Below are 23,467 nucleotides of genomic sequence, written 5' to 3' on the forward strand. Positions count from 1 at the left end.
AAAAAAAAGAACCACCTGGGTATTGGAAGGTTTCCACATGCTCCATGGGATTCAAAATAAATTTAGTATACTTAATCATTAGTTTCCCCAAGGGACCAAGATCTTTATCGGAGCAATTAATATGCCATCCTACCTTCTGTAAATAAGGGCGCCAAATATTCAAAAATGTTTCATATTTATCTCTTAAATTATAAGTAATTTTTTCGAGTGGAATAGAACTAGCCATTTCATTGTTCCAATGATTCATACTTAAATACGAATCAGATTTCCAAGTAACTGCTATAGTCTTCTTAGCTACTGCCAATGCAATTTTTATAAATTCTTTCTGATATTTATTCAATTTAAGTTTCGGCTTTATCCCTTCAATATCACCTTGTAGAAATAATACAGGGTTAAGTGGAAGTTGAGTTCCAGTAATTTGTTCCAATATGACTCTTAAATTTATCCAAAAGGGTTGAATTTTAAAACAAGACCAAGTAGAATGTAAGAAAGTACCAATTTCTTGATTACACCGAAAGCATTTATGAGATAGATTTGAATTTAATCTATTTATTTTTTGTGGTGTAATATATAATTGGTGTAAAAAGTTATATTGTACTAATCTAAGTCGAACATTTATTGTATTTGTCATACTGTCAAGACACAGTCTTGACCAATTTGTTTTATCAATATTAGTATTCAGATCTGTTTCCCATTTTTGTTTTGACTTATGGATTCCTTGTTTAATTGTCTGTTTTTGAATCAAATTATACATACAAGAAATAAATTTTTTAATTTTCCCTTTTTGAATTAAAATTTCAATTTCATTAGGTTTTGGCAAAAACATTGTTTGACCCAGTTTGCCTTTTAAGTAAGCCCTTAATTGAAGGTAACAAAAGAAAGTGTTATTTGATATTTTATATTTATCCTTTAGTTGTTCAAATGACATCAATATACCTCGTTCACAACAGTCTCCTATAAATCTAATCCCTTTTTGGTACCAATTATATAAAAGTTGATTGTCCATTGTAGAAGGAATAAGTCTGTTTTGGAACAAAGGTCTCCTTGATAATAAAGATTTCTGTATTTCATTATCAACATTTATCTTATTCCATTGATCAATCAAATGTATTAATATAGGAGAGTCTTTCTTTTCCCGTATCCATTTAGATTCCCATTTATCTATAAAATCTTCAGGTCTATTTTCTCCTGTCTTGTCTAGTTCTATTTTAATCCATGCTGGTTTTCGATCATTGAAGAAAGATGCAATAAATTTAAGTTGATTTGCTTTATAATAATTCTTAAAGTTTGGAAGTTGTAACCCTCCTAACTCAAATTTACATGTCAATTTTTCCAATGATATTCTTGACATCTTACCTTTCCAAAGAAATTTTCTCACACATTTATTTAACTCTTGAAAAAATTCCTGTGGCAATTGTATTGGTAATGTTTGAAACAAATACTGTAATCTAGGAAATATATTCATTTTTACAACATTGACTCTACCTACTAAAGTTATTGGTAGTATCATCCATTTGTCAAGATCTTCTTGAATTTTTTTCAATAGTGGTAAATAATTAAATTTATATAAATTCTTTACATCATTATCAAGTCTTATACCTAAATACTTTATACCATTTACCAGCCATCTAAATTGGGTTGCTAATCAACATTGGCTATAGTCTCCTTTAGTAAGAGGTAAAATTTCACTTTTATCCCAATTTATTTTATAACCTGATACCTTCCCATATTCATCCAATCTAGAAGATAATTTATGTAACGAATGTTGTGGGTTTGTTAAGTAAATTAAAACATCATCAGCAAAAAGATTAATTTTATATTCCTCCTGATTAACTCTAAAACCCATAATATCTGGATCAATTCTGATTAGTTCTGCTAATGGCTCTATCGCCAGTACAAATAAAGCAGGTGATAATGGACAACCTTGTCTAGTTGACCTTTTTAACTGGAATGGTGTTGAAATTTGAGAATTTGTCACTACTTTAGCATTAGGGTTAGTATTTAAAGTTTTAATCCAATTTATAAAAGCTGTTTCTAACCCATATTTTTCTAATACTTTAAATAAAAAATCCTATTCCAATAGCTTCCCTCACTTGATCTATATAGATCAGTCCTAAGTAGACACTAACCTTCATCTTCCTTCATCCCTTTCTTCATGAATTTCTCACTCAGCATGGCCTTCACCTCTTCTGCTGTTGCTTCCATGCCCATTTAATTGACCAGAATCTTCATCCTAAATCTGCTCCAGTACCCAGAATCCTTGATGCATATAACGATTCCTTTTGGCCAATATCTCTATTCATCACTAAATGCTGATACAATTTTTACTCCTAATTTTTCTAATCGTCTTACTCATTCTAAATTATCACACTTATGAATTTATTGAACTCTGCTCACTAAGGACTAATCCCACCATCATCATCAAATCTACTGTTGGTAGGCTGTAGTTAATTGGGTTCCATTTTACAAAAGCCAAACAGCAGCTCTTAAATGAGGGTGGGGGGTATATTGTCTTTTGTTGCAGCACAAATACAATGCAGATTAAAGAGAAGTTGCAGACCAGAACAGCATTGAGATGGTATGCCAGTCTTCCAGCAAAAGTCAAGACGATGCAGGTGCTAACTAATAGTATTAAACATAGATCTCAGAATGTGATGAGAACGGTGTTTTGAAAAATGCTGGATAGCTTTAAAATACCTGTGACCCTGTGTGTTTGAATTACAAAGGGGGGAGCTTTATTTGGAATGTATGTGGAATGAGTTAGACTCTGCTCATGAAAGAGATAGGGATATGGAAGCAAATTTCAGTCAACAGTTTATTCATCAAGAGAGGAAACAAATCATTGAGGGTGAATGAAACAAAAGAATCAAATGGATATTCTGTCAATGAATAGAGCAGAGCATCGTCAAAATTGACATTCCTAGCAGAAAAGTGGCAGTAAATACAACAGTACATGAAAATCATATGCTGGAAATCTGATGCAGATGAGGCAACATTTTGGAATGAGAAACAGAATAAACGTTTCAGCTCATAGATCCTTTATCAGACCTGAAATTCAGTTGGCGTTCTCTAATATCTGCAGGAGGCGTTAATTGTATTAGATGTATTTTGTTTGGATTCATTTGTAGCTAATCTTCTTGATTTGCTAATGTTTTCTTTGGTGTTGTTCCTTGGTGCTTAATCCATCTAATACTCTATGTACTGTGGAGTCCCAAGTCTTTTAAGTAAGTACAAAGATATAAAACATAGAACAATACAGCATGGGAACAGGTCTTTCAGCCCACAATGTTGTACCAAACAAATTAAAGTACTAATCAAATGACTAACTCAACTAATCTCTTCCGCCCACAATGTCCATATCATTCCATTAAAGGAGGAGAAGATGGCAGCACGCGCGGCCTCTCTGGTGAATGATATCTGTAATCTGTCAAGTAGAGGACCGTGCACAATTCTGATTTGATGGAGACAGACGTGAGAGTACGGAGGAACATCCGGAAAATTTCTGAAATGCCCGCTTCGCTGCGCTGCTACTGTGTGGTAACCGGAATCTCCGGAGCAGAAGGCCCCAAATCCTCATTGCTTGTTTCAGCAGCCGGGGCTAGGTCGAAGGTGCTCGGCAGAGGATGGCACTCTGGAGGCTGTATTGGAGGGGCTTGTCGGAGGCTCGAAATTTTCGGACGGACGGACTCAGTGCAGTGTCGGCCGTGGTTGGCTGCTTCCAATGCATCGGCAAATTGATGGTGCTTGGAGGCTTATGGCAGGGAGTTTCTCCCTTTTGCCGCCTGCTATCGGGGACTCGGGAGTTGATTGACTCAGGGACTTTGAGACTTTTTTTACCATGCCCATGGTTTGTTCTTCATCAAATTATGGTATTGCTTTGCACTGCTTTAACTATATGTTATAATTATGTGGTTCTGTCAGTGTTAGTCTTTGGTTTGTCCTGTTTTCTGTGATATCACTCCGGAGAAACATTGTATCATTTCTTAATTCATGTATACATTTCTAAATGACAATAAAAGAGGACTGAGTGCTCTCATAATCTAAATTTTTGAAGACATAACAAGCAGGATAGACAAAGGAGAATTGGTGGTTGTTGTGTACTTGGATTTTCAGAAGGCCTTTGACAAGGTGTCACACATAAGGCTGCTTAACAAGTTAAGAGCCCATGGTATTACAGGAAAGATACTAGCATCGATTGAGTATTGGTTGATTGGCAGGAGGCAAAGAGTGGGAATAAAGGGAGCCTTTTCTGGTTGGTTGCCGGTGACTGGTTATGTTCCACAGGGGTCTGTGTTGTGTCCACTTCTTTTTATGTTATATGTCAATGATTCAGATGACAGAGTTGATAGCTTTGTGGCCAAGTTTGTGGATGATATGAAGATAGTTGGAAAGGCTACAGAAGGACTTGGATTAGGAGAAAGAAGTGGCAGATGGAATACAGTGTCGAGAAGTGTATGGTCATGCACTTAGGTAGCAGAAATAAAAGTGTAGACTATTTTTTAAATAGATAATTCAGAAATCTGAGTTGCAAAGGGACGTGAGTCCTCATGCAGGATTCCCTAAAGGTTAATTTGCAAGTTGAGTTGGTGATGAGGAAGGCAAATGCGATGTGAGCATTGATTTTGAGAGGACTAGAATATAAAAGCAAGAATGTAATGTAGAGACTTTATAAAAGCTGTGAGGCCTCACTTGGAATATTGTGAGCAATTTAGGTCACCTTACCTAATGACAGATGTGCTGACGTTGGAGAAGGCTCGAAGGAGGGTGGCGAAAATGATTCTGGGATTAAAAGGCTTGTCATATGAGAAGCATTTAATGCCTCTTGGTCTCTACTTAGTGGAATTCAGAAGAATGACCAAATTGAAACTTATCGAATGTTGCAAAGCCTTGATAGAGTGGATGTGGAGAAGATGTATAGGAGTCTAAGACCAGACGACATAGCCACAGCATAGAGGGGTGTCCCTTTAGAACAGAGATGAGGAGGAATTTCTTTAGCCAGAGAGGGGTGAATCTGTGGAACTTGTTGTCATAGGTGGCTGTGGAGGCAAAGTCATTGAATATACTTAAGGAAGAGGTTGATGGATTCTTGGCATTAAGAATCACACCTGTCAGGGCATGAAAGGGTATGGGCAAAAAGGCAGGAGACTGGGCCAAGAAGGAAAATGGATCAGCCATGATGAAATTGCGGAGCAGGCTTGATTGGCCAAATGGACTAATTCTGCTCCTATATCTATGGTCTCTGTTCTATGGTCAAGCCAGTTCTGAATTCAAACAGCCAATTCACCAAGGATCCCATGCATCTTAATCTTCTGGATGAGCCTTCCATGAGGGACCTTGTCAAGCACCTCACTAAAATCCACGTAAACAATATCCACAGCTCTGCCTTCATCAATCACCCTCATCACCTCATCAAAAAACTCAATCCAGTTAGTAAGATACAACATGCCCCGCGCAAGCCATGCTGGCTTTGCCTAATTAGGCCATGGTTTTCCAAATGCCTATAAATTCTATCCCTAAGAATTCTCTCCAGTAACTGCCCTATCACTGACTTGAGACTCGTGGTATATAGTTTCCAGGATTATCCCTGGTTCCCTTCTTGAATGATGGAATAACATTAGTTCCTTGTCAGTCCTCAAGGACCTTGCCTGTGGCTGGAGAGGACACGAAGATATTGGACAAGGCCCCAGTAATCTTTTCTCTTGCCTCTCTCATTAACCTGTGGTATATCACATCAGGCTCTGGGGACTTACCTACCTTAAAGTTCTTTAAGAGACCCGACACTACCTCCTCTGTACCATAAAATGCCCTAGCATGTCAATACACTCAGCACTGATCTCCTTATTTCCCTTGTCCTTCTCCTTGGTGAATACTGATATATTTCATTAAGGACCTCACTTATATCCTCTGCATCCAAGTAAACTTTCCCCCCTTTCTGCTCAAGTGATCCTACCCTCTCCATTGTTATGTATAGAATGCCTTGGGGTGCTCTTTAATCCTACTTGCTTGGGACCTTTCACTGCCCCTCCTGGCTTTTCTAATTCCCCTCCTGAGTTCTTTTCTGGCTTTGTAATCCTCAACAACTCTAGTTGATTCTGGATTCCTAAATTTTACATACTTTTCTTTTTACTTCTTGACTAAATTCATACCTCTCTTGACATCCAAGGTTCTTGTACTTGCTGTCCTTATTCTTCCTTCTTAATTGGAACATACCAGTCTTGTACTCTGTGCAACATACATCAAAGTTGCTGGTGAACGCAGCAGGCCAAGCAGCATCTATAGGAAGAGGCGCAGTCGACGTTTCAGGCCGAGACCCTTCGTCAGGACTAACTGAAGGAAGAGTGAGTAAGGGATTTGAAAGCTGGAGGGGGAGGGGGAGATGCAAAATGATAGGAGAAGACAGGAGGGGGAGGGATAGAGCCGAGAGCTGGACAGGTGATAGGCAAAAGGGGATACGAGAGGACCGTATCCCCTTTTGCCTATCACCTGTCCAGCTCTCGGCTCTATCCCTCCCCCTCCTGTCTTCTCCTATCATTTTGGATCTCCCCCTCCCCCTCCAACTTTCAAATCCCTTACTCACTCTTCCTTCAGTTAGTCCTGACGAAGGGTCTCGGCCTGAAACGTCGACTGCGCCTCTTCCTATAGATGCTGCTTGGCCTGCTGCGTTCACCAGCAACTTTGATGTATGTTGCTTGAATTTCCAGCATCTGCAGAATTCCTGTTGTACTCTGTGCAGCTGGCCTTTAAACACCCAACACATATCAGATGTGGACTTGCCCAAAAACAGCTGTCCCCAATGAACTCTTTCTAGTTCCCGCCTAATACTCTCATAATTTGCCCTGCTCTTATTTAATATTCTTCTGCATGGTCCATACTTATCCTTATCCATAACTATCTTAAAATTTAAGGAGTTGTGGTCACTGTTCCCTAACTGTTCACCCGCTGTCAGGTAAGTCACCTGACACCAGATCCAGTACAGCCCTTTCTCTTCTACTATTTACATATTGATCTAAGAAACAAACTTGGATGCGCTTAACATTCAGCCCGATCTGAACCTCTTGCACTCAGAAGGCCCTAGTTTATATTAGGGAAGTTGAAGACCCCTTGACAACACCCTATTGTTCTACACCTTTCCTTAATCTGCCTGTATATCTGTTCCTTGATGCCCCAGTGGCTATTGAGGTGTTCATAGTGCAATCCCTTCAGAGTGATTGCACCTTTACTAGTTTTTGAGTTCTGCCCATATATAGACTCAGTGGATGAGCCCTCCATTATAACCCCTCTGAGTACAGCTGTGATATTCCCCATAATTAGTAGTGCAACTCCCCCACCTCTTTACCTCCCTCTCAATCATTGAAACCCAGCGTCATTAAGTATCCATTTCTCTCCATATCTGAACGAAGACTCTGTAATGGCCACAGCATCATAATTTCACATGGTCTCTATGCTCTAATTTCATTTTCTTTATCCATAATACTCCTAGTATTAAACTGCATACACTTAAAATATCCATCACATCACATCTATTACTTTAATTTTACCGGCCCTGACATCTATCCTCCTCTCCGTCTCTCCACTTTCTGACTTGGTGCTCTGGTTCCCGTCCCCCTGCCAAACCCTCCTAAGTAGCACTAGTGAACCTGCCGGCCGTGGTATTGGTTCCCCTCCAGTTTAGGTACAATCCATTCTTCTTGCCCCAGAAAAAATAATTATCCAAGAACCTGAACCCCTCCCCACCCCCGAAGAATATTCAGAAAGCTGCACCAGTTCGTCTGTACTATCATCCTCTTCCTGCCTTAACTAGTGCATGGCACTGGGAGTAATCCACAGATTACTGACTATGAGGTCTTACTCTTCATTCTCTATCCTAGCTCCCTATAGTCAACGCGCAGGCCTTCTTTCTTCTTTCTACCTGTCATTGGTGCCAATGTGCACCATAACCTCTGGCTGCTCACGTTCCTCCTTCAGAATATTCTACATCCACTCTCAACATCCTGGACTCTATCACCTAAGAGGCAACACACATTCCTGGCACGTCATTCCTGGCCACAGAACCTCCTATACGTTGCCCTAACTATCAAATCTCCCAACATTATCGCTCGTCCTGACTTTACCCTTCTCTGCTGTTCCTCAAAGCCAGCCACATTGTCACTGGCCTGGTTGCTGCTGTTTTGCTGTGATAGCAGCAGGGAAAGGGGTATCCAAAGGGGTATACTTGTTGTTGAAGGCAATGACCACAGGGAAATCCTGCATAACTACTAACTTCCCTTACTTTGGATGTGACTACTTCTGTAAATTTTCATCTATGAAGTTTTCAAGTTCTCAGATGATCCTGAGTACATCCAACTCTAGCTCCAGTTCCATGACTGTGTCTATCAGAAGCTGAAGTTGGATGCATTTCCTAGAGAAGCCTTAAATTGCTAATTTAGGAGCTACTGATACAATTAGGTACCACATTTCAAAGAAAATGTGCCATAAATATCACCAGCATTTTTTTTCTCTCTACCATGAGAAACTGCATTTCTCAACTGTAACTCAGTTACTTTGAAATGTCATAAATTCCATCAGGATTCTTCTGACTTATTTTGTATCACACATTTGATAACCAGCAGCTTTAGCAGAAGGTTTATATATTAATTTCTAGTTTATTAAATACAGTTATTTTCTCAAGGATAAGAGCCAACCTACCAGTTTTGATTAAATAGTTGACTTTATGGCTTTAACTCATTTCTTTCTACTTTGTATACAAGCCTATTGGTAATATGTGTTCCAAGTAAGATTGAAGATGTGACAAAGTAAGAGAAGGAAATTTCAAAATTAGCTTGCGAGCTCCAATTTGAGCAATTCCGTTTTAGCTCTCTATTTCTTTTTCTAACAGTTCCTCAGGGTTGAGGATGGTCTACTTTGACGAGTGATGAGGCCCTGCTACCATTTTTATTGAATTTCTGTGCGTTTCTATGAATACACTTGAATTTTTCAATGTATCCCAACTCCTGCTCCCCTGTTGCATGGCTGTTTACAGAGATTCTCACAAAGGAGTTCACTTTAGAGCTTGTTGTAGATTAATTTGCAGGATTAATAGGAAATCGACCTAAGTCACCTCCATTCCAAAACCACTGCAGTTTCATTCTTTGAGCTGCAATATGCAGACAAGGTTTGCATCTCCTTGGTTTTGGAGGCCAGGGTCCAAGTCATTGTTGGCTCATTCTGTGACACATGTGAGAATATTTGAGAAACAAAGATCCTCTACTAGCCTGCCTCCAATATGCACATTGCTGTCTGACAGTAAAGGACCACAAAAAGATTCTGGAACATGGATCACTTCCTGTATCTTGGGAGCTAACTCTCAAAAAAGCCAGATATCAATAATGAAATTCAACGTTACCTTCAGTATATCAGCAAAACCTTAGGCCACCTGTGGAAAAGTATTTGAAGGTCAAGACCTTAAATTCAACTCAAAAATCCTTACCTTCTTAACAGTGATTCCTACCTAAGATAACTCTGAATCATGCCACCTCTGCTGCAGACACCTCAGGTCAGTGAAGAGATCACCACCAACATCAGTTGTACAAAATCCTCCAAATCCTCCAGCAGGGTATGCAAACTGAAGGCAGCTTCCTCTTTCATGCCAAGATCCCCACATAGAGGACTTATTCCACTCATTGGTTGTGATGAACATCCCAGTTGTTTCCAGGTCCATTGCATTAATCCCATCTGTTGAATACACTGCAACAATGTGTGATGTGCCGAGGGCTTTCAATGAAATGGTGTTTCTTGTTTTATACCTATCATTACCATGCAAATATCCTGAGGCTCATTTGTACTGGAAGAATTCAAAACAGCTTTCAAACCAGTGCTGATTCTGTACTGGCATGGCTCTGCAGAATATCCACAGTCCTAAACATTATAAGCTGTTCATTGACTGCTACTGATTATGTTTAATACATGACATTTCTAAACAGTGCAATTGACTATTGGGGTTAGAAGTGACACGCTATGATTTTGAAGAATTTATTTTGATCTATTTTGTATCTTTAAATTTCATAGAAACAATACTTTTTAGTTTACAATAGTCTGAAATTACTTGTTTGCACACCTCCTTTTCTCTGTACTTGTTTAAAATCTATGTGTTTCTGTGCAATGCTGTAAAATATATGACCTGCATGTGTGAGGATTCAAAGTTCGTGCTAACTTTGCCACCAGCATGGCATCAAAGAACAAAGGCTATTAAAGGCTGTGCAGTAGTAGCACATCTCTAGAATTATGATGATTTCTCTTTTTCAACAAACTTCTACTGTGAATGTGTAGTAGTGTGAGCGTGTGTGAGAAGCAGATATTTATACGTACCTCCACCAGGAGTTGTGCTGTACTGACACAATCAGTGGCTCTTCACAAAGCAGATAACAAGCTGCTTTTAATTCCATGTAAGTAGTGGGCAGAATGCACAGAGGAATCACTACAGTGCAACTCTGATAAATATTTCAGATGCTATTGATACCGCAGACTGAAAATAAACGTAAATAGAAAGTGCAGCTCTAAATTTTTAATGCCTTTTTCAAAAAGAGCTTGGGGAAAGCTGTGGGGATCAGAGGGGAAGTCAGATCTTTTATAATTAGCTTATTAAGCTTTGCATATTAAGACTTTTCATGTCACATGGATTGATAGGATCTAGGTGAAAAATATGTCAATGTTTATAGAAGTGTTTTATCTGAGGGACCAAAAGGAGAGTGTACAGTGAATAACCTACTTTGTTATTCCCCAAGCCAACTGACTTCAAACAATTATGCTTTCAATATACTGTGCCTGTTCTAAATTTTCATCACTTGTTGCTGCTACTTCACCAGGAACTATACAGCTGTGCACTCTGTGGTAAATTGGATATGCAGTTTATGAAATAAATGTTAGGCTGGAGCTGATGTCACTCCTTCATTACTGCATTTATAGTACTGCAAAATGCATACTGCATGAACATGCAAACACACTTGCCAATGCATACATTTGTTATATGTGCGCAAGGGTGTAGCACAAAGAAGCAATGATGTAAATAAACCCCATCCCGTCACAACTCTGTGGCTCCCCTACATTCAATAACCCTTGCAGACAACACTGACTGCCTCTGTCATATACATTGTCCACTCCTTACATGCATGTGAGCGGGCAGCAAACCCACAAGCTTCCCTGCACACAATGCCCTCATTGTAATACTGTGATTCAAAAAAGGGGGAAGAGAAAAGAATGAAGTTATCAGCCAAGTGTTCAATTCCTTAAGGAAACACGTAGTAGCACTATGTAACAAAAGTTATTATAGAATCCTCTGCTTGTTCTTTTCTCATTCAGCTCAGAGTATTGTCGTACACATTCACAAACAAAGGAGCTACTGCACGTGTATTTAAGGACACAAGGAAACATTTTATTAAAACTAACACAAATGCAATACGGAAAGAAAAACAAAAATCTAAATAGTAGCAGACTGGTAATCAAAATAAATCTTATCATTAACTAAACAAGCCAAACTAATGTCAGAGGAAAGCTACAGATCCGACAATCTTACATGCAGCCTGTTTTCTCTCTCTCTCTCTCTCTCTCAAACTCTAACTCTAACTCTGACTTGACATACATGTCCCAATCTTCTCAGCACTAGCACCGATCGTGATTTAGCTTAAGACCAAAACTCTCCCAGCTGCACAAAGAAAACGGCCCCTTTTCATGCCCTTCAAAACCCCTTACACTAATACTTTTCCATCCTTTAGTGGTACTAGTTGCACCCCCTTATTTCTTATGACCTCCAGCCCAGACAAACAAGTTTTCCACCATTTTCCACTTTTCTGGCTGCAGACTTGTACTTCTTGACTTTCACAAAACATTGCTGTGAACTGATTGTCCTGTACTTTGTCAGAACCATCCCACGCCAAGCTAATACCATTTTGTCTTACAGACTTCCATTTCATTTTGGCATGTATCAAGGAGGAATCACAATTAACTCTTTCCTTGCACAGTAAAGTTAGAAAATCCCAATATAATATGGTAGTATCTCAAATGTTACACAAGTAAAATCAGATTCAGTAAGTTTTCTGATGATATAGCTGGCAGAGTAGTTAAGAAAGAATTAGTATTTACTATGTGAATGGTTGAACATCCTACCATGATGAGTCACTCTTTATATACTATGACTCATATTCATTTTAGCAAAGCTGGCATTTATTTGACTTAAAATTTTAATACAAAAATTAAATCCAAACACCATTGGAGATGGTAAATAACTAGAAGTTTGATGAAAGAAACAAATTTTATTAAGAGCCTTGAAGTAGAAAAGAATTGAAGAGGCCAAGATGCTTAAGGAGGGCATTGCTCAGAACTGGGCCATTATCACTGAAATGTTAAAATCAAAAATATGAATTAAGTGCCATTGTGGTGAGAGAGCTGGGAGTTAATAAAGAAAAGGATGGTGTGAGGTAGACTAGGAGCAGCAGAATTTGGCACAAGTTCTAATTGACAGAAAGAAAGGTGTAGAGGGGGGCACTTGCTTCCTGTTGTCATTTAGTAACTCTTTCCAGGTTACTGTTTAACAGTGTAGTTGGAACTTTTTTTTCTAATTACCACATGCTCGGTTACATATTTTTTTATCAAGGATTAATGCAGGGTTTGATGTTACTGCAATGTGTGATAGCCTCACCTATATGATGTAGCTTCAGTCCTATCTGCAACATTGTGAAAACAATGCAGAATCGTATGATATCTCATGATCTAATATAGCTGTTAATAATTTGATAATGTGCTGAAAACTGAATTATGATTACAGTATCTGCTTGAAGTAATTTGGTGCAGATACAGTATATGTAGTTCAAATTTAAAGTTCCTGAATCGTAATTTGAGTGACAGGGAACCTCAAGAAAAGTTATCCATTAACAAAGAGGAAGAGAGGCCAAAAAAATTTCCATGAAAACAGAATAAAACAAAAATTGTTTCTTGACATTTGTGTTTTCAACTTTACAACCCTTCAACAATCTGTTGCAATGCAATTATGCTAATATTTCTGAGCCAGCTGTGATTCGTACAATAGAAAGAAACTAATCATAATATTCATATTCTCCAATTGTTTTAGTGACATTAGCTGCACTATATTAATGATACTAAAGTCAGCATTAATTTAAATTTAGTAATATGAGTTGCCTCTGATGCAAAAGATTCATTATATCATTTGTGACATATCTATTGACATCTATTGATTTCTCTATGCTACCCTGTCAGTTACTTAATTTCATAGGATTTGTTTAATAAATAAAATATTAAAATAAAGTCAGTCATTGCTCTCACATCTACAATTATATTTAAAAAATTAAATAATTAACTAGGGACATGTTTATGTTTCATTAGCAAAGATAATTCCCTAATTATGGTGATGATTGAGAGCCGTAAGGTCTCACCAGGGAAATGCAAATGGTTATTTCTCTCATTGCTTGTTAGTTTGTGTTATAAAGGACAGTTATTTTAAAAAGCTTAATTTTTTTCAGTATTTTAAGATTTGTGTAAAATTTGATTTAAAAATCTGTTTGAACATAGAACATAATGGTTCTCCGCAGTACAGCCTCTTTGGCACACGATGTTGTACTGACCTATATAAACCTACTTCTTAATCTAACCCTTCCATCCTACACAGCCCATAACCCACCATTTTCCTTATATCCATGTGTCAATCTAAAACTCTTTTAAATATCCCTATTGTATCAGTCTCCACTACCACCCCAGGAAGTGCATCTCAGGTACCTACCACTCTCTGTGTAAAAGCCCTACCTCTGAGATCTCCCCTAAACTTCCCTTCACTCACTTTAATCAGATGCCTCAGGTATTGACAATTGGTGCCCTGGGAAAAGGGTGATGGCCACCCAGTCTACCTGTGCTTCTTATAGTCTCATACACCTCTGATCAAGTCACCTGTCACCCTTTGCCGCAAAGAGATAAGTCTTAGCTCGTTCAACCTTTCCTCATAAGACTTGTTCTCTAATCTAAGTAGCATATTCTCTAAAACTTCCATGTCCTGTCTATTATAAGGCAAGCAGAATTGAATATAGTACTCTTAAGTGTGGTCCTACCAGAGTTTATAGAGCAGCAACATTCCTTTACAGGTCTGGAACTCTATTCCCTGAATAATGAAGGCTAACACACCATAGCTTTCTTAACAACCCTATCAACTTGCGTAGCAATTTTGAGGGATCTGTGGACTTGGACTCTAACATCCCTCTTTTCCTCCACACTGATAATAATTCTGCCATTAGTCTTGTAACCTGCCTTTAAGTTTGATCTTCTAAAGGCTATCACTTTACACTTTATCATTCGAATTCCATGTCACTTCTCTACCCCGCTCTGCATCCTGTCTATATCCTGCAACACCTTCTACGTAATCCATAATACCACCAACCTTTGTGTAATCTACAAATTTACTTGCCCACTCTTCTACTTCCTCATCCAAGTTATTTAATAAAATTACAAAGAGTAATGGTCCCAGAGTAGATCCCTGCACAAAATCCCAGTTTAAATGGTATCTATTTTCAATTTATTTCCCACTTTGCAGGTAACGATATGGATCAATAGCACTGTTGGACGTTGCAGGAAATCACAAGCTGATTATCAGACAAATACAGAAACTGCTGAAATCATTCAAGAAGTACAATGAAGAGATTTCAGTTTGAAATGTTAACTATTTCACTTTCTGAATGATTCCAACATTTTCTGTATTTGCCTTAAATTTCCAAGAATGATTTACTTAAGATTAACCAAGGTATAACTGTGTTCATTTCAAGCACGTATTGCTACATGAAAAAAAGCAGAAGTCAAACACTTGAGCTTCACTGTAGTTCTTCTATAGATATAGCTGGTATGTCAGATTGATCTGATAGTGTTTGCATAATGCTTAATTAAATTCTCCACCAACATTTTGTGTATTATTTTCCCTCTCTAGATCATATTACATTCTATCGATAGATGTCCTCTGTTGTTCAGGTTTTTAGCATCCGCAAAGTTTGTCTGATAGGTTCTTTCATTGTGTGTTTGATCCATTGGAGTTGATGGGAGGCACTTTTAAAATGCAATTTTGTGCCACAATTTTTGGCAGTCTGTCCTGTGGAGGGCACGGCTTATTCTTTTCGAAAGCCATTTCCATTCTACTGATTGGTTTATTTGAAGTTTGCGATGCTGTTTTCCCATTGGTTGATTTACATGCCACGGAGCCCATTTCTGGATCTGTGCACCCTAAGGGTATAAAGGATATCGCATGCAGATGATTCGCTCTCTGTCTTTGCTTCCACACATGGGGCACAACTTCAGGCTGAAGTTGCGACCAGTCCTGAAGAACCACTGAGAAAGAGCATTGTAAGCATCAGACATAAATGGCTTTTCCTCTCCCCACTGACAGTTTGTTTAATTAAATATTGGTTCCTGATATGCTTGCTTCTTGGGTTTTATAAATCAGGGAGGTTTAGCAGAGTATCCGTTCATTTAAAGGATAATTGAATGTACGGTGTAGTGATTTTGGGTAGCTTAGATGAACACTTGTTCAGCCTGGTTTCTCAAATAAATACCTAACGCACCCATTTTTAAACCTTTGTCTCCTATTTTGTTCATTGGATCCTCAAAGTGCTCTCCCACATGACACAGGCTCAAAACATTTCCCACCAGGTGACACTTCCCATTATAAGCCTTTAAACCAATCAGCACATTTTGGAACTTAATTGGTAACCTCATGATACGAGGATGGTGTTGGAAACGTACTTATTTTTTGAAGTCCATATAAAGTTGTATCGTTATGCAAAATGAAGGTCAATTGCTTCATTCTGCATAATTATATCAAGAATATTTAAGGTTACGAACATTCTATTCACTAGCACCGAAAAGTTAAAAATTTAATAAATCTTTAAAAGAATTAATTTCAAGCAAAATCCGTAAGAGCATTAAATAAATTATTACTGACTTTATTCAGCAGAGTGATGAACCCCTAGTCAAATACTACTGGTAAATTTTTTTCTTGTACAGCAAAAGGAAGTGTGAAATTTGCGTCATTTATAATAGGTATCTTCACCTCTCTCTTTCATAAAGTATAGGATACAATTACTTCAGTAGGTAACACTCGAAACAGTTTGATATTTTGCAAACATTAAGTGATGTGTGGATCACTGCATTTCTCTTTGCCTCTGTGAATTAAAAGAAATAGCTGTACCTTTTAGCTAATTTAGTTGTGATAAGAGCAAAACATTGATTAGTCCACCTCACCGGAGAGAGTGCAGGGTAGATTAAACGGGATGAGCTTGGGATGAACTGCTTTTTGTTCTGAAGGCCACTGGGTTGTTGGGTTTGTTTTGTTAGGAGCAGAGGACTCTATGTGGAGACCTGATGGTGATATGCACAAGTGAGGGACAGAGGTAAGATAGTTAGTAGGAATTTATTCTCCATATTTAAGACTTGAGGACCTGGGTTTAGGTAAGGGATAGAAAGTTTAGAGGGAGGAGATTTTTAAATCCAGGAATAGTTGGAATCAGGAATGCCTTAAGGATGTTAGAGGTTTATATTCTTTTAAGAAATATCTGGACAAATACTTGAATTTCATGCCATAGAATACTATAGACCAAGTGCTGTTAAGTGGGATTAATATAGTTAATTAATGGTTAGCATGGACGTGATGAGCCAAAGGCTTGTTTCTGTGTGTGTGGCTCTATAATTCTCTGTAGAACTAATAGTGCAGAAGTTATTTCACCCCTGAACACACTGGCTTTTACCTTTAAATCATAGATCAAAGTGATTTGTGTATACTGATGTCTGATTCCTTAGCATAGTGATAGGACAAATTGAACTGTAGGTTGCATCGTGCTCCATTGGCATATATTTTGTGTGAACAGGTTCTTACAAAAATTATCTCAGAGTCAGAAGAAGAGGAAAAACTGTCAATGTATTTTGCTCACATGCAGTATTGAAAATTTACATTGAACAACATACATTGTTACTAAAATATATCAATGTTCTGATAATAAAATCTCTATTTAACTACTGATTATCCTATCTCAAAAATACATGAATCTATTCATATAGAACAGTTTAAAACTTCGGTATAATTATTTTGATTGTCAGTTTCCTGCATATTTTACCATCATATGCCTTAATTCATAAATTATTTTGATTGCCAATTATCTATGATTAATGAAGTTACAGGCCATAGGGAGAATGTGCAAATATCAGTTTGGAGGTATATCCTAAATTAAATGCATGAACATATTGCAAGGTTAAGTAGTTTCTTTATGTGGTATTATAAAATAATTCTTAGAAAATTGTATTCTGCAAATTATTATTCAACAGAATGCTTTGTAATAAACCTAGTGAATGAAGAAATAGGGTTAGGATTATAGCTGAAGAATGCCACTTGAAAATGTTACATGTTTAAATATTAATCTGAGTTTTTGTTGTTTAGTATTTCTGCTGTCAAATGCTTCATTAAAATTCCCATTGTTAATTTATCCTTTTTCATCTTGATATTACAATTACTAACCAGTCCAAGGTTGGTATGACATTATTTCTCACCAACAGCAGTACACTTGGATTCACTTGGTAATAATTTTAAAAAATGAGGATGTCAGAAATCTGAAATAAAAGTAGAGAATCACTGGAATATACTCAGGTGTTCAAATATCATCTGTGAAGAGAGAAGCCAAGTGAATTTTTCATCTTGATACCCTTACATCAGAGCTAGTCCCAACTTGATTTCCCTTGTCACATATGCTGTGTTAATACTTCTGATTTTGCTTCTGATGGGTGATTATTTTTTCCATCAGTTTAATTCCTGTCTTGTATTTTTCCTGTTATTTTTGGCCCATTTAGTTTTATAACTACAGTTTTGCCATTTTGTTCAACTACAGTTCTAATTCTATTTAAATCTGAACAAATATTTTAAGGAAAGAGTTGGCACCAAAAGGAAAGTCTTTCTGTGGAGCCAGGAGATGTGTGTGGTGTCCTGATTGAATAATGCTTGTGCGTATTCACCTGGGAGGAAGTTGGAGAGCTACGGGAGATCTATACTGATAGTTTGGAATTTGTAGATCAGAAGAATGGAAGTGTTAGAGATATGTCAAGATGGACATATCCTTCGTACATGATGAAATCGATCCCAGGGTATGAAAAGCAAGGGGGATATTGTGGGAGATTTTTGCATCATCTTTGCCTACGAGTAAGCTGCCAAAGAGGTGGAGAATAGCTAATGCTGTTCCCATATTCAAGAAGGGCAGTAGGGATAGCCAATAAATTACAGACCAGTGAGCCTTGCGGCAGTAGATGAAAAACTGTTGGAAGAGAATTTATGATCACTTGGATAGACTGGGACTGATTAAGGGCAGTGCCATGGTTTTGTGTTTGGAATTCACAAAGAGACTGATACGTTTTTGGATATTGAATAAATGAGATATGGAAATGGTGCAGGAAAGCGGCATTGCAGTGAAAGATCAGCCACAATCTTATTGAATGGCTGAGCACGGGTGACAGATTTCAATGTCCTTCCTTCACTTTTATTTCTTATGTTAATCAGGCACTCTTAGGGCTTGAGCACCCAAAAAAATCTGCAGAGCACCTTGAAGCCTTGATGTCCTGAAGTGCTTCATAGCCAGTGAAGTTTTGAGTGTTGACACTATTGTAATTTTACAAAAAGCAGAAGCTAATATCCATGCAATAACCTCACATTTATAGCCAAGTAAGATGTTTATAGATGGCTTTTTGAACTGTGCCTGGCCACATAGTCATGATTGCACAGAGACCAGAGCAGCAGAATAAGCACTGATACCTGTGTTGATTGTCAGTGAGGAGAAGATGTTATTACTGATCTTGACTGACTGTGATCTCCCAATGAATAAGTCAAGGACCCTAGGTTTTAAAGTTTGTCGATTAATACTGGGGGGTGATTTTGTTGAATGCTGCACTGTAATCAATAAGCAGCAGTTTGATGTAGGTGTGGCTGCTGTCTAATTTCTCCATAGGTGAGTAGTGGGCAGTGAGTTTGCATCCACTGTAGATCTGTTCTGGTGATAGGACTTGGACCCACTGAAATTTTCCTTGCTTAAGCAGGAGTTAATACTAGCTATGACTAACCACTCATGGTACTTGATCAGAGTAGATGTGCAATAAGATATACAGTGGCATGCAAAAGTTTGGGCACCCTGGTCAAAATTTCTGTTACTGTGAATAGCTAAGTGAGTAAAAGATGACCTGATTTCCAAAAGGCGTAAAATTAAACATGACACATTTCTTTAATGTTTTAAGCAAGATTACTTTTGTATTTACATCTTCTTTAGTTTCAAAATAACAAAAAAGGAAAAGGGCCCGAAGCAAAAATCTGGGCACCCTGCATGGTCAGTACTTAGTAACACCCCCTTTGTCAAGTATCGTAGCTTGTAAATGCTTTTTGTAGCCAGCTAAGAGTCTTTCAACTCTTGTTTGGGGGGTTTTCGCCTATTCTTCCTTGCAAAAAGCTAGTGCTGTGAGATTCTTGGGCCATCTTGCATGCACTGCTCTTTTCAGGTCTATCCACAAATTCTCGATGATGTTTAGGTCAGGGGACTGTGAGGGCCATGGCAAAACCTTCAGCTCGCATCTCTTGAGGTAGTTCATTGTGGATTTTGAGGTGTGTTATCCTGTTGTAGAAGCCATCCTCTTTTCATTGTCAGCTTTTTTACAGACTGTACGATGTTTGCTTCCAGAATTTGATGGTATTTAATTGCATTAATTCTTCCCTCTACCAGTGAAATGTTCCCCATGCCATTGGCTGCAACACAAGTCCAAAGCATGGTCGATCCACCCCCGTGCTTAACAGTTCGAGAGGTGTTCTTTTCATGAAATTCTGCACCCTTTTTTCTCCAAACATACCTTTGCTCATTGTGGCCAAAGTGTTCTATTTTAACTTCATCAGTCCACAGGACTTGTTTCCAAAATGCATCAGGCTTGCTTAGATGTTCCTTTGCAAACTTCTGACGCTGAATTTTGGCCGCAGGGTGCCCCAACTTTTGCTTCGGGCCCTTTTCCTTTTTTGTTATTTTGAAACTGTAAAAGATGGAAATAAAAAAGTAATCTTGCTTAAAACATTAAAGAAATGTGTCATCTTTAACTTTATGCCTTTTGGAAATCAGGTCATCTTTTACTCGCTTAGCTATTCACAGTAACAGAAATTTTGACCAGGGGTGCCCAAACTTTTGCATGCCACCCTATGTACAATAAGGTGGCTTCATGACCTCACAGACTACCTTGTTATGGTCTTGCACCTCATTGTGCAGTTTCTCTTAACTGTAACACTATATTCTGCATATTACTACTGTTTTTCCCTTGTACGATATCATTGTACTGATGTGATAAAATTATCTGCGTGGACTGTATGCAAAACAAGTTTTTCACTGTCCCCTCGTGTGACAATAATAAACCAATTTAGATAGAACTTTTCTCATCTTAGAAGATAGATTTAAACCTATATCTGATACTGACGTGAGAGTGCTAGCTGCTGAAACATACACACCTTTGTGACTCTATGATATCTGATTCATAGCACTTATTTAAATATATTTGCTATTCTGATAAATTATTGTCAACAGGTTTGGTGCATCTATAGTATTAATATTATATATATCCTAATTACTTGTTGCTTTTCTTCATTATCAGACTAATGAGCTGCTTGGAGAGATCCAGGTTTTGCAAGAGGAAATGAAAAAAAAAGATCAAATAATTGAACAGTTACAGCAACAGTTGGTGAGTTTGATCTTCTGTTAGAAATTATTGCCAAATTTACTCTGGATGCAAAAGGACAGGGCAATTGGTGTACAAGTCAATGCATTCTGTAGTGAAACGGTGAGGAAGGACAGGCAGGTGATAGGGCAAAATTGTTGTCAGTGGGAGGAGTTAAAATGTAGCATAGGGGCAAAATCAAAAAGAGTGATTAGTAGAGGACTGAAGTTATGTTTCAATGCAGTATAAAGAATAAGATAGATGTTCTTGTCGTGCATTTAGCAGGTACGACATTCAGTCAGGGCTGAAAGAAGATCGTCATTGGGAGCTTAACAACCAAGGATACACATTGTATTGTATCGCAAGAATAGGCAGGCAGGCAGAGGGGTTGGGGTGGCTCTATTGGTAAAAAATTAAATCAAGTTCTCAGAAAGAGGTGACATAGTATCGAACGATGTAGAGTGTTTGTGAGTAGAGTTAAGAAATTGCAAGGGTAAAAAGACCCTGATGGCAGTTACATACAGGCCTGTAAATAGTTGCCAGGATGCTCGATATAAATTACAACAGGAAATAGAAAATGCATGTAATAAGGGTAATGTTACGATTGTCATGGGGTACTTTAATATTCAGCTGGACTTGGAAAATCAAGTTGGTACTGGATCCCAAGAGAGGGGATTTGTGGAATGCCCATGATGTGGCTTTTTTAGAGCTGTTTGTGGTTGAGCCTCAAACAACAGAAAATCTGCAGATGCTGGAAATCTGAGCAACACACACAAAATGCTGGAGGAACTCAGCAGTCCCTTCAGTTTTGGGCCGAAATGTCGACTGTACTTTTTTCCATAGATGCTGCCTGGCCTGCTGAGTTCCTAAAACATTTTGTGTGAGGTTGCGCCTACTAGGTGGAGGGCAATTCTGGATTGGGTGTTGTGTAATGAGCCAGATTTGATTAGGAAGTTTAAAGTAAAGGAACCCTTAAGAGGCAGTGATCATAATATGGTCGAATTCACTCTACAGTTTGAGAGGGAGATGATGGTCAGATGTACCAGTATTACAGTGGAGAGAAAGGAATTACTGAAGTATGAGAGAGGAGCTGGCCAAAATTGATTAGACGGGAACACTATCAGGGACGATGGCAGAACAGCAATGGCTGGAGTTTCTGGAAGCAATTTGGAAGGTGCAGGATAGAAACATCTTAACGATGAAGTATTCTAAGGGCAGGATGAGGCAACTGATACTAACAAGGGAAGTCAATGACAGTATAAAGGCTGATGAGAGGGCAAAAATTAGCAAAAAGAGGGAAGTTAGAGGATTGGGGGGTTTTTAAAAACCAACAGAAGGTAACTAAAAACATATTAGGGGGAAAAGGTGAACTATGAAAGTAAACTAGGCAATAATATAAATTAGGGTACCAAAATGTTATTACAGATATATAAAGACTAAAAGAGAGACAAGGGTGGCTATTGTACCATTGGAAAAAAATGATACTGGAGTGGACTGGAGAATTGCAAATGTTACTCCATTCTTCAAGATGGGAGGGAGACAGAAGAAAGGAAATTATACGCCAGTTAGTCTGATCTCAGTAATTGGAAAAATATTGTAGTCCATTACTAAGAATGAGGTTTCTTGGTACCATGAAATGTGTAATAAAATAGGCCAAAGTCAGCATGGTTTCCTTAACGGGAAATGTTGCCTTCGAATCTGTTGGAATTCTTTGAGGAAATATCAAGCAGGATAGACAAAGGAAAGGTTGATAGGTTCTTGCATAGTCAGGGTGTCAAAGGTTATGGGGAGAAGGCAGGAGAATGGGGTTGAGAGAGATAATAAATCAGCCAAGATGAAATGGCTAAGTGGCCTAATTCTGTTCCTTTGTCTTATGGTCTGATTCATTAATAACTTAAAAAAAAGTTTTCACCAAAGTTTATCATAAATAAAGGAAAGTAATGTTGCTGAGAAGGAAAATGTAAGATATGCATAAGTATTACGCAATCTTTTTAAGTGATTGTAGTGACTGATTGATTGAGTCCATTACACAGTTAAAAAGTCAGTTATTTCTCGGTGGTCTTTTGTATTAAATACAATGTCACTGCCAAAAAATGTATCTTGTTGCAAGATACTTGTGCCCTGTCTTAAGCACACGTATCATGTGGAAGTGTTTGTTTATTTAATGATACAGCACGGAGTAGACCCTGCCGGCCCTTCAAGCCACGCCGCACTGGCAATCTCACAACCTTGATTAACCTTAAGCTAATCACAGAACAATTTATAATGACCAATTCACCTATCCAGTATGTCTTTGGACTATTTCTATTTATCCTCTGAACGCCGTTCATTTGTTCATGCCCTTTATTGGTTCTTTGCTATTATATGCAGATAATAGTTCAATAATATGCTGGCAGTAAGCTGCAAGGTGGAGGGTGTGATTCAAAAATAGAGAACATTCTGCTCTTCTGTGTTAGAAAACAGTTAAAATATATTTTTGGGAAATGATCATAAGAGAAGAAATGGTGGTCAACCTGTTAACTTGATGAAATTTATGTACGGAGTCTTTGTGGGCTTTAGAATAGAAATTTGTTCAGATCTTCTGTGGCCATTCAAGGAGATCTGAGATGCCTGAGAGCAAGCAAAAAAAAACTATAATTCACAAATGGGATGAAGAAGTTTCTTAGAGTCTGACCATAAATTAGAAAGTATGAAACAAAGGGAGCAAATAGATTATACTTATGTATATTTATAC

At 38.0% G+C, this 23,467-nt stretch overlaps 1 protein-coding gene across 2 annotated transcripts in view; it reads left to right on the forward strand.

Annotated features, from left to right (window-relative positions):
- LOC134358428 (serine-rich coiled-coil domain-containing protein 2-like) overlaps nt 1-23,467 on the forward strand; it is a 782,366-nt gene that overhangs the window by 601,375 nt on the left and 157,524 nt on the right. For both annotated transcript variants that reach the window (XM_063070650.1, XM_063070651.1), the window contains exon 9: nt 20,671-20,757. In XM_063070650.1, the coding sequence (XP_062926720.1) occupies nt 20,671-20,757 (87 nt within the window). The remainder of the gene's footprint in view (nt 1-20,670; nt 20,758-23,467) is intronic.

The sequence above is a fragment of the Mobula hypostoma genome, chromosome 18 (assembly GCF_963921235.1).
Source record: "Mobula hypostoma chromosome 18, sMobHyp1.1, whole genome shotgun sequence".
Taxonomy (NCBI): domain Eukaryota; kingdom Metazoa; phylum Chordata; class Chondrichthyes; order Myliobatiformes; family Myliobatidae; genus Mobula; species Mobula hypostoma.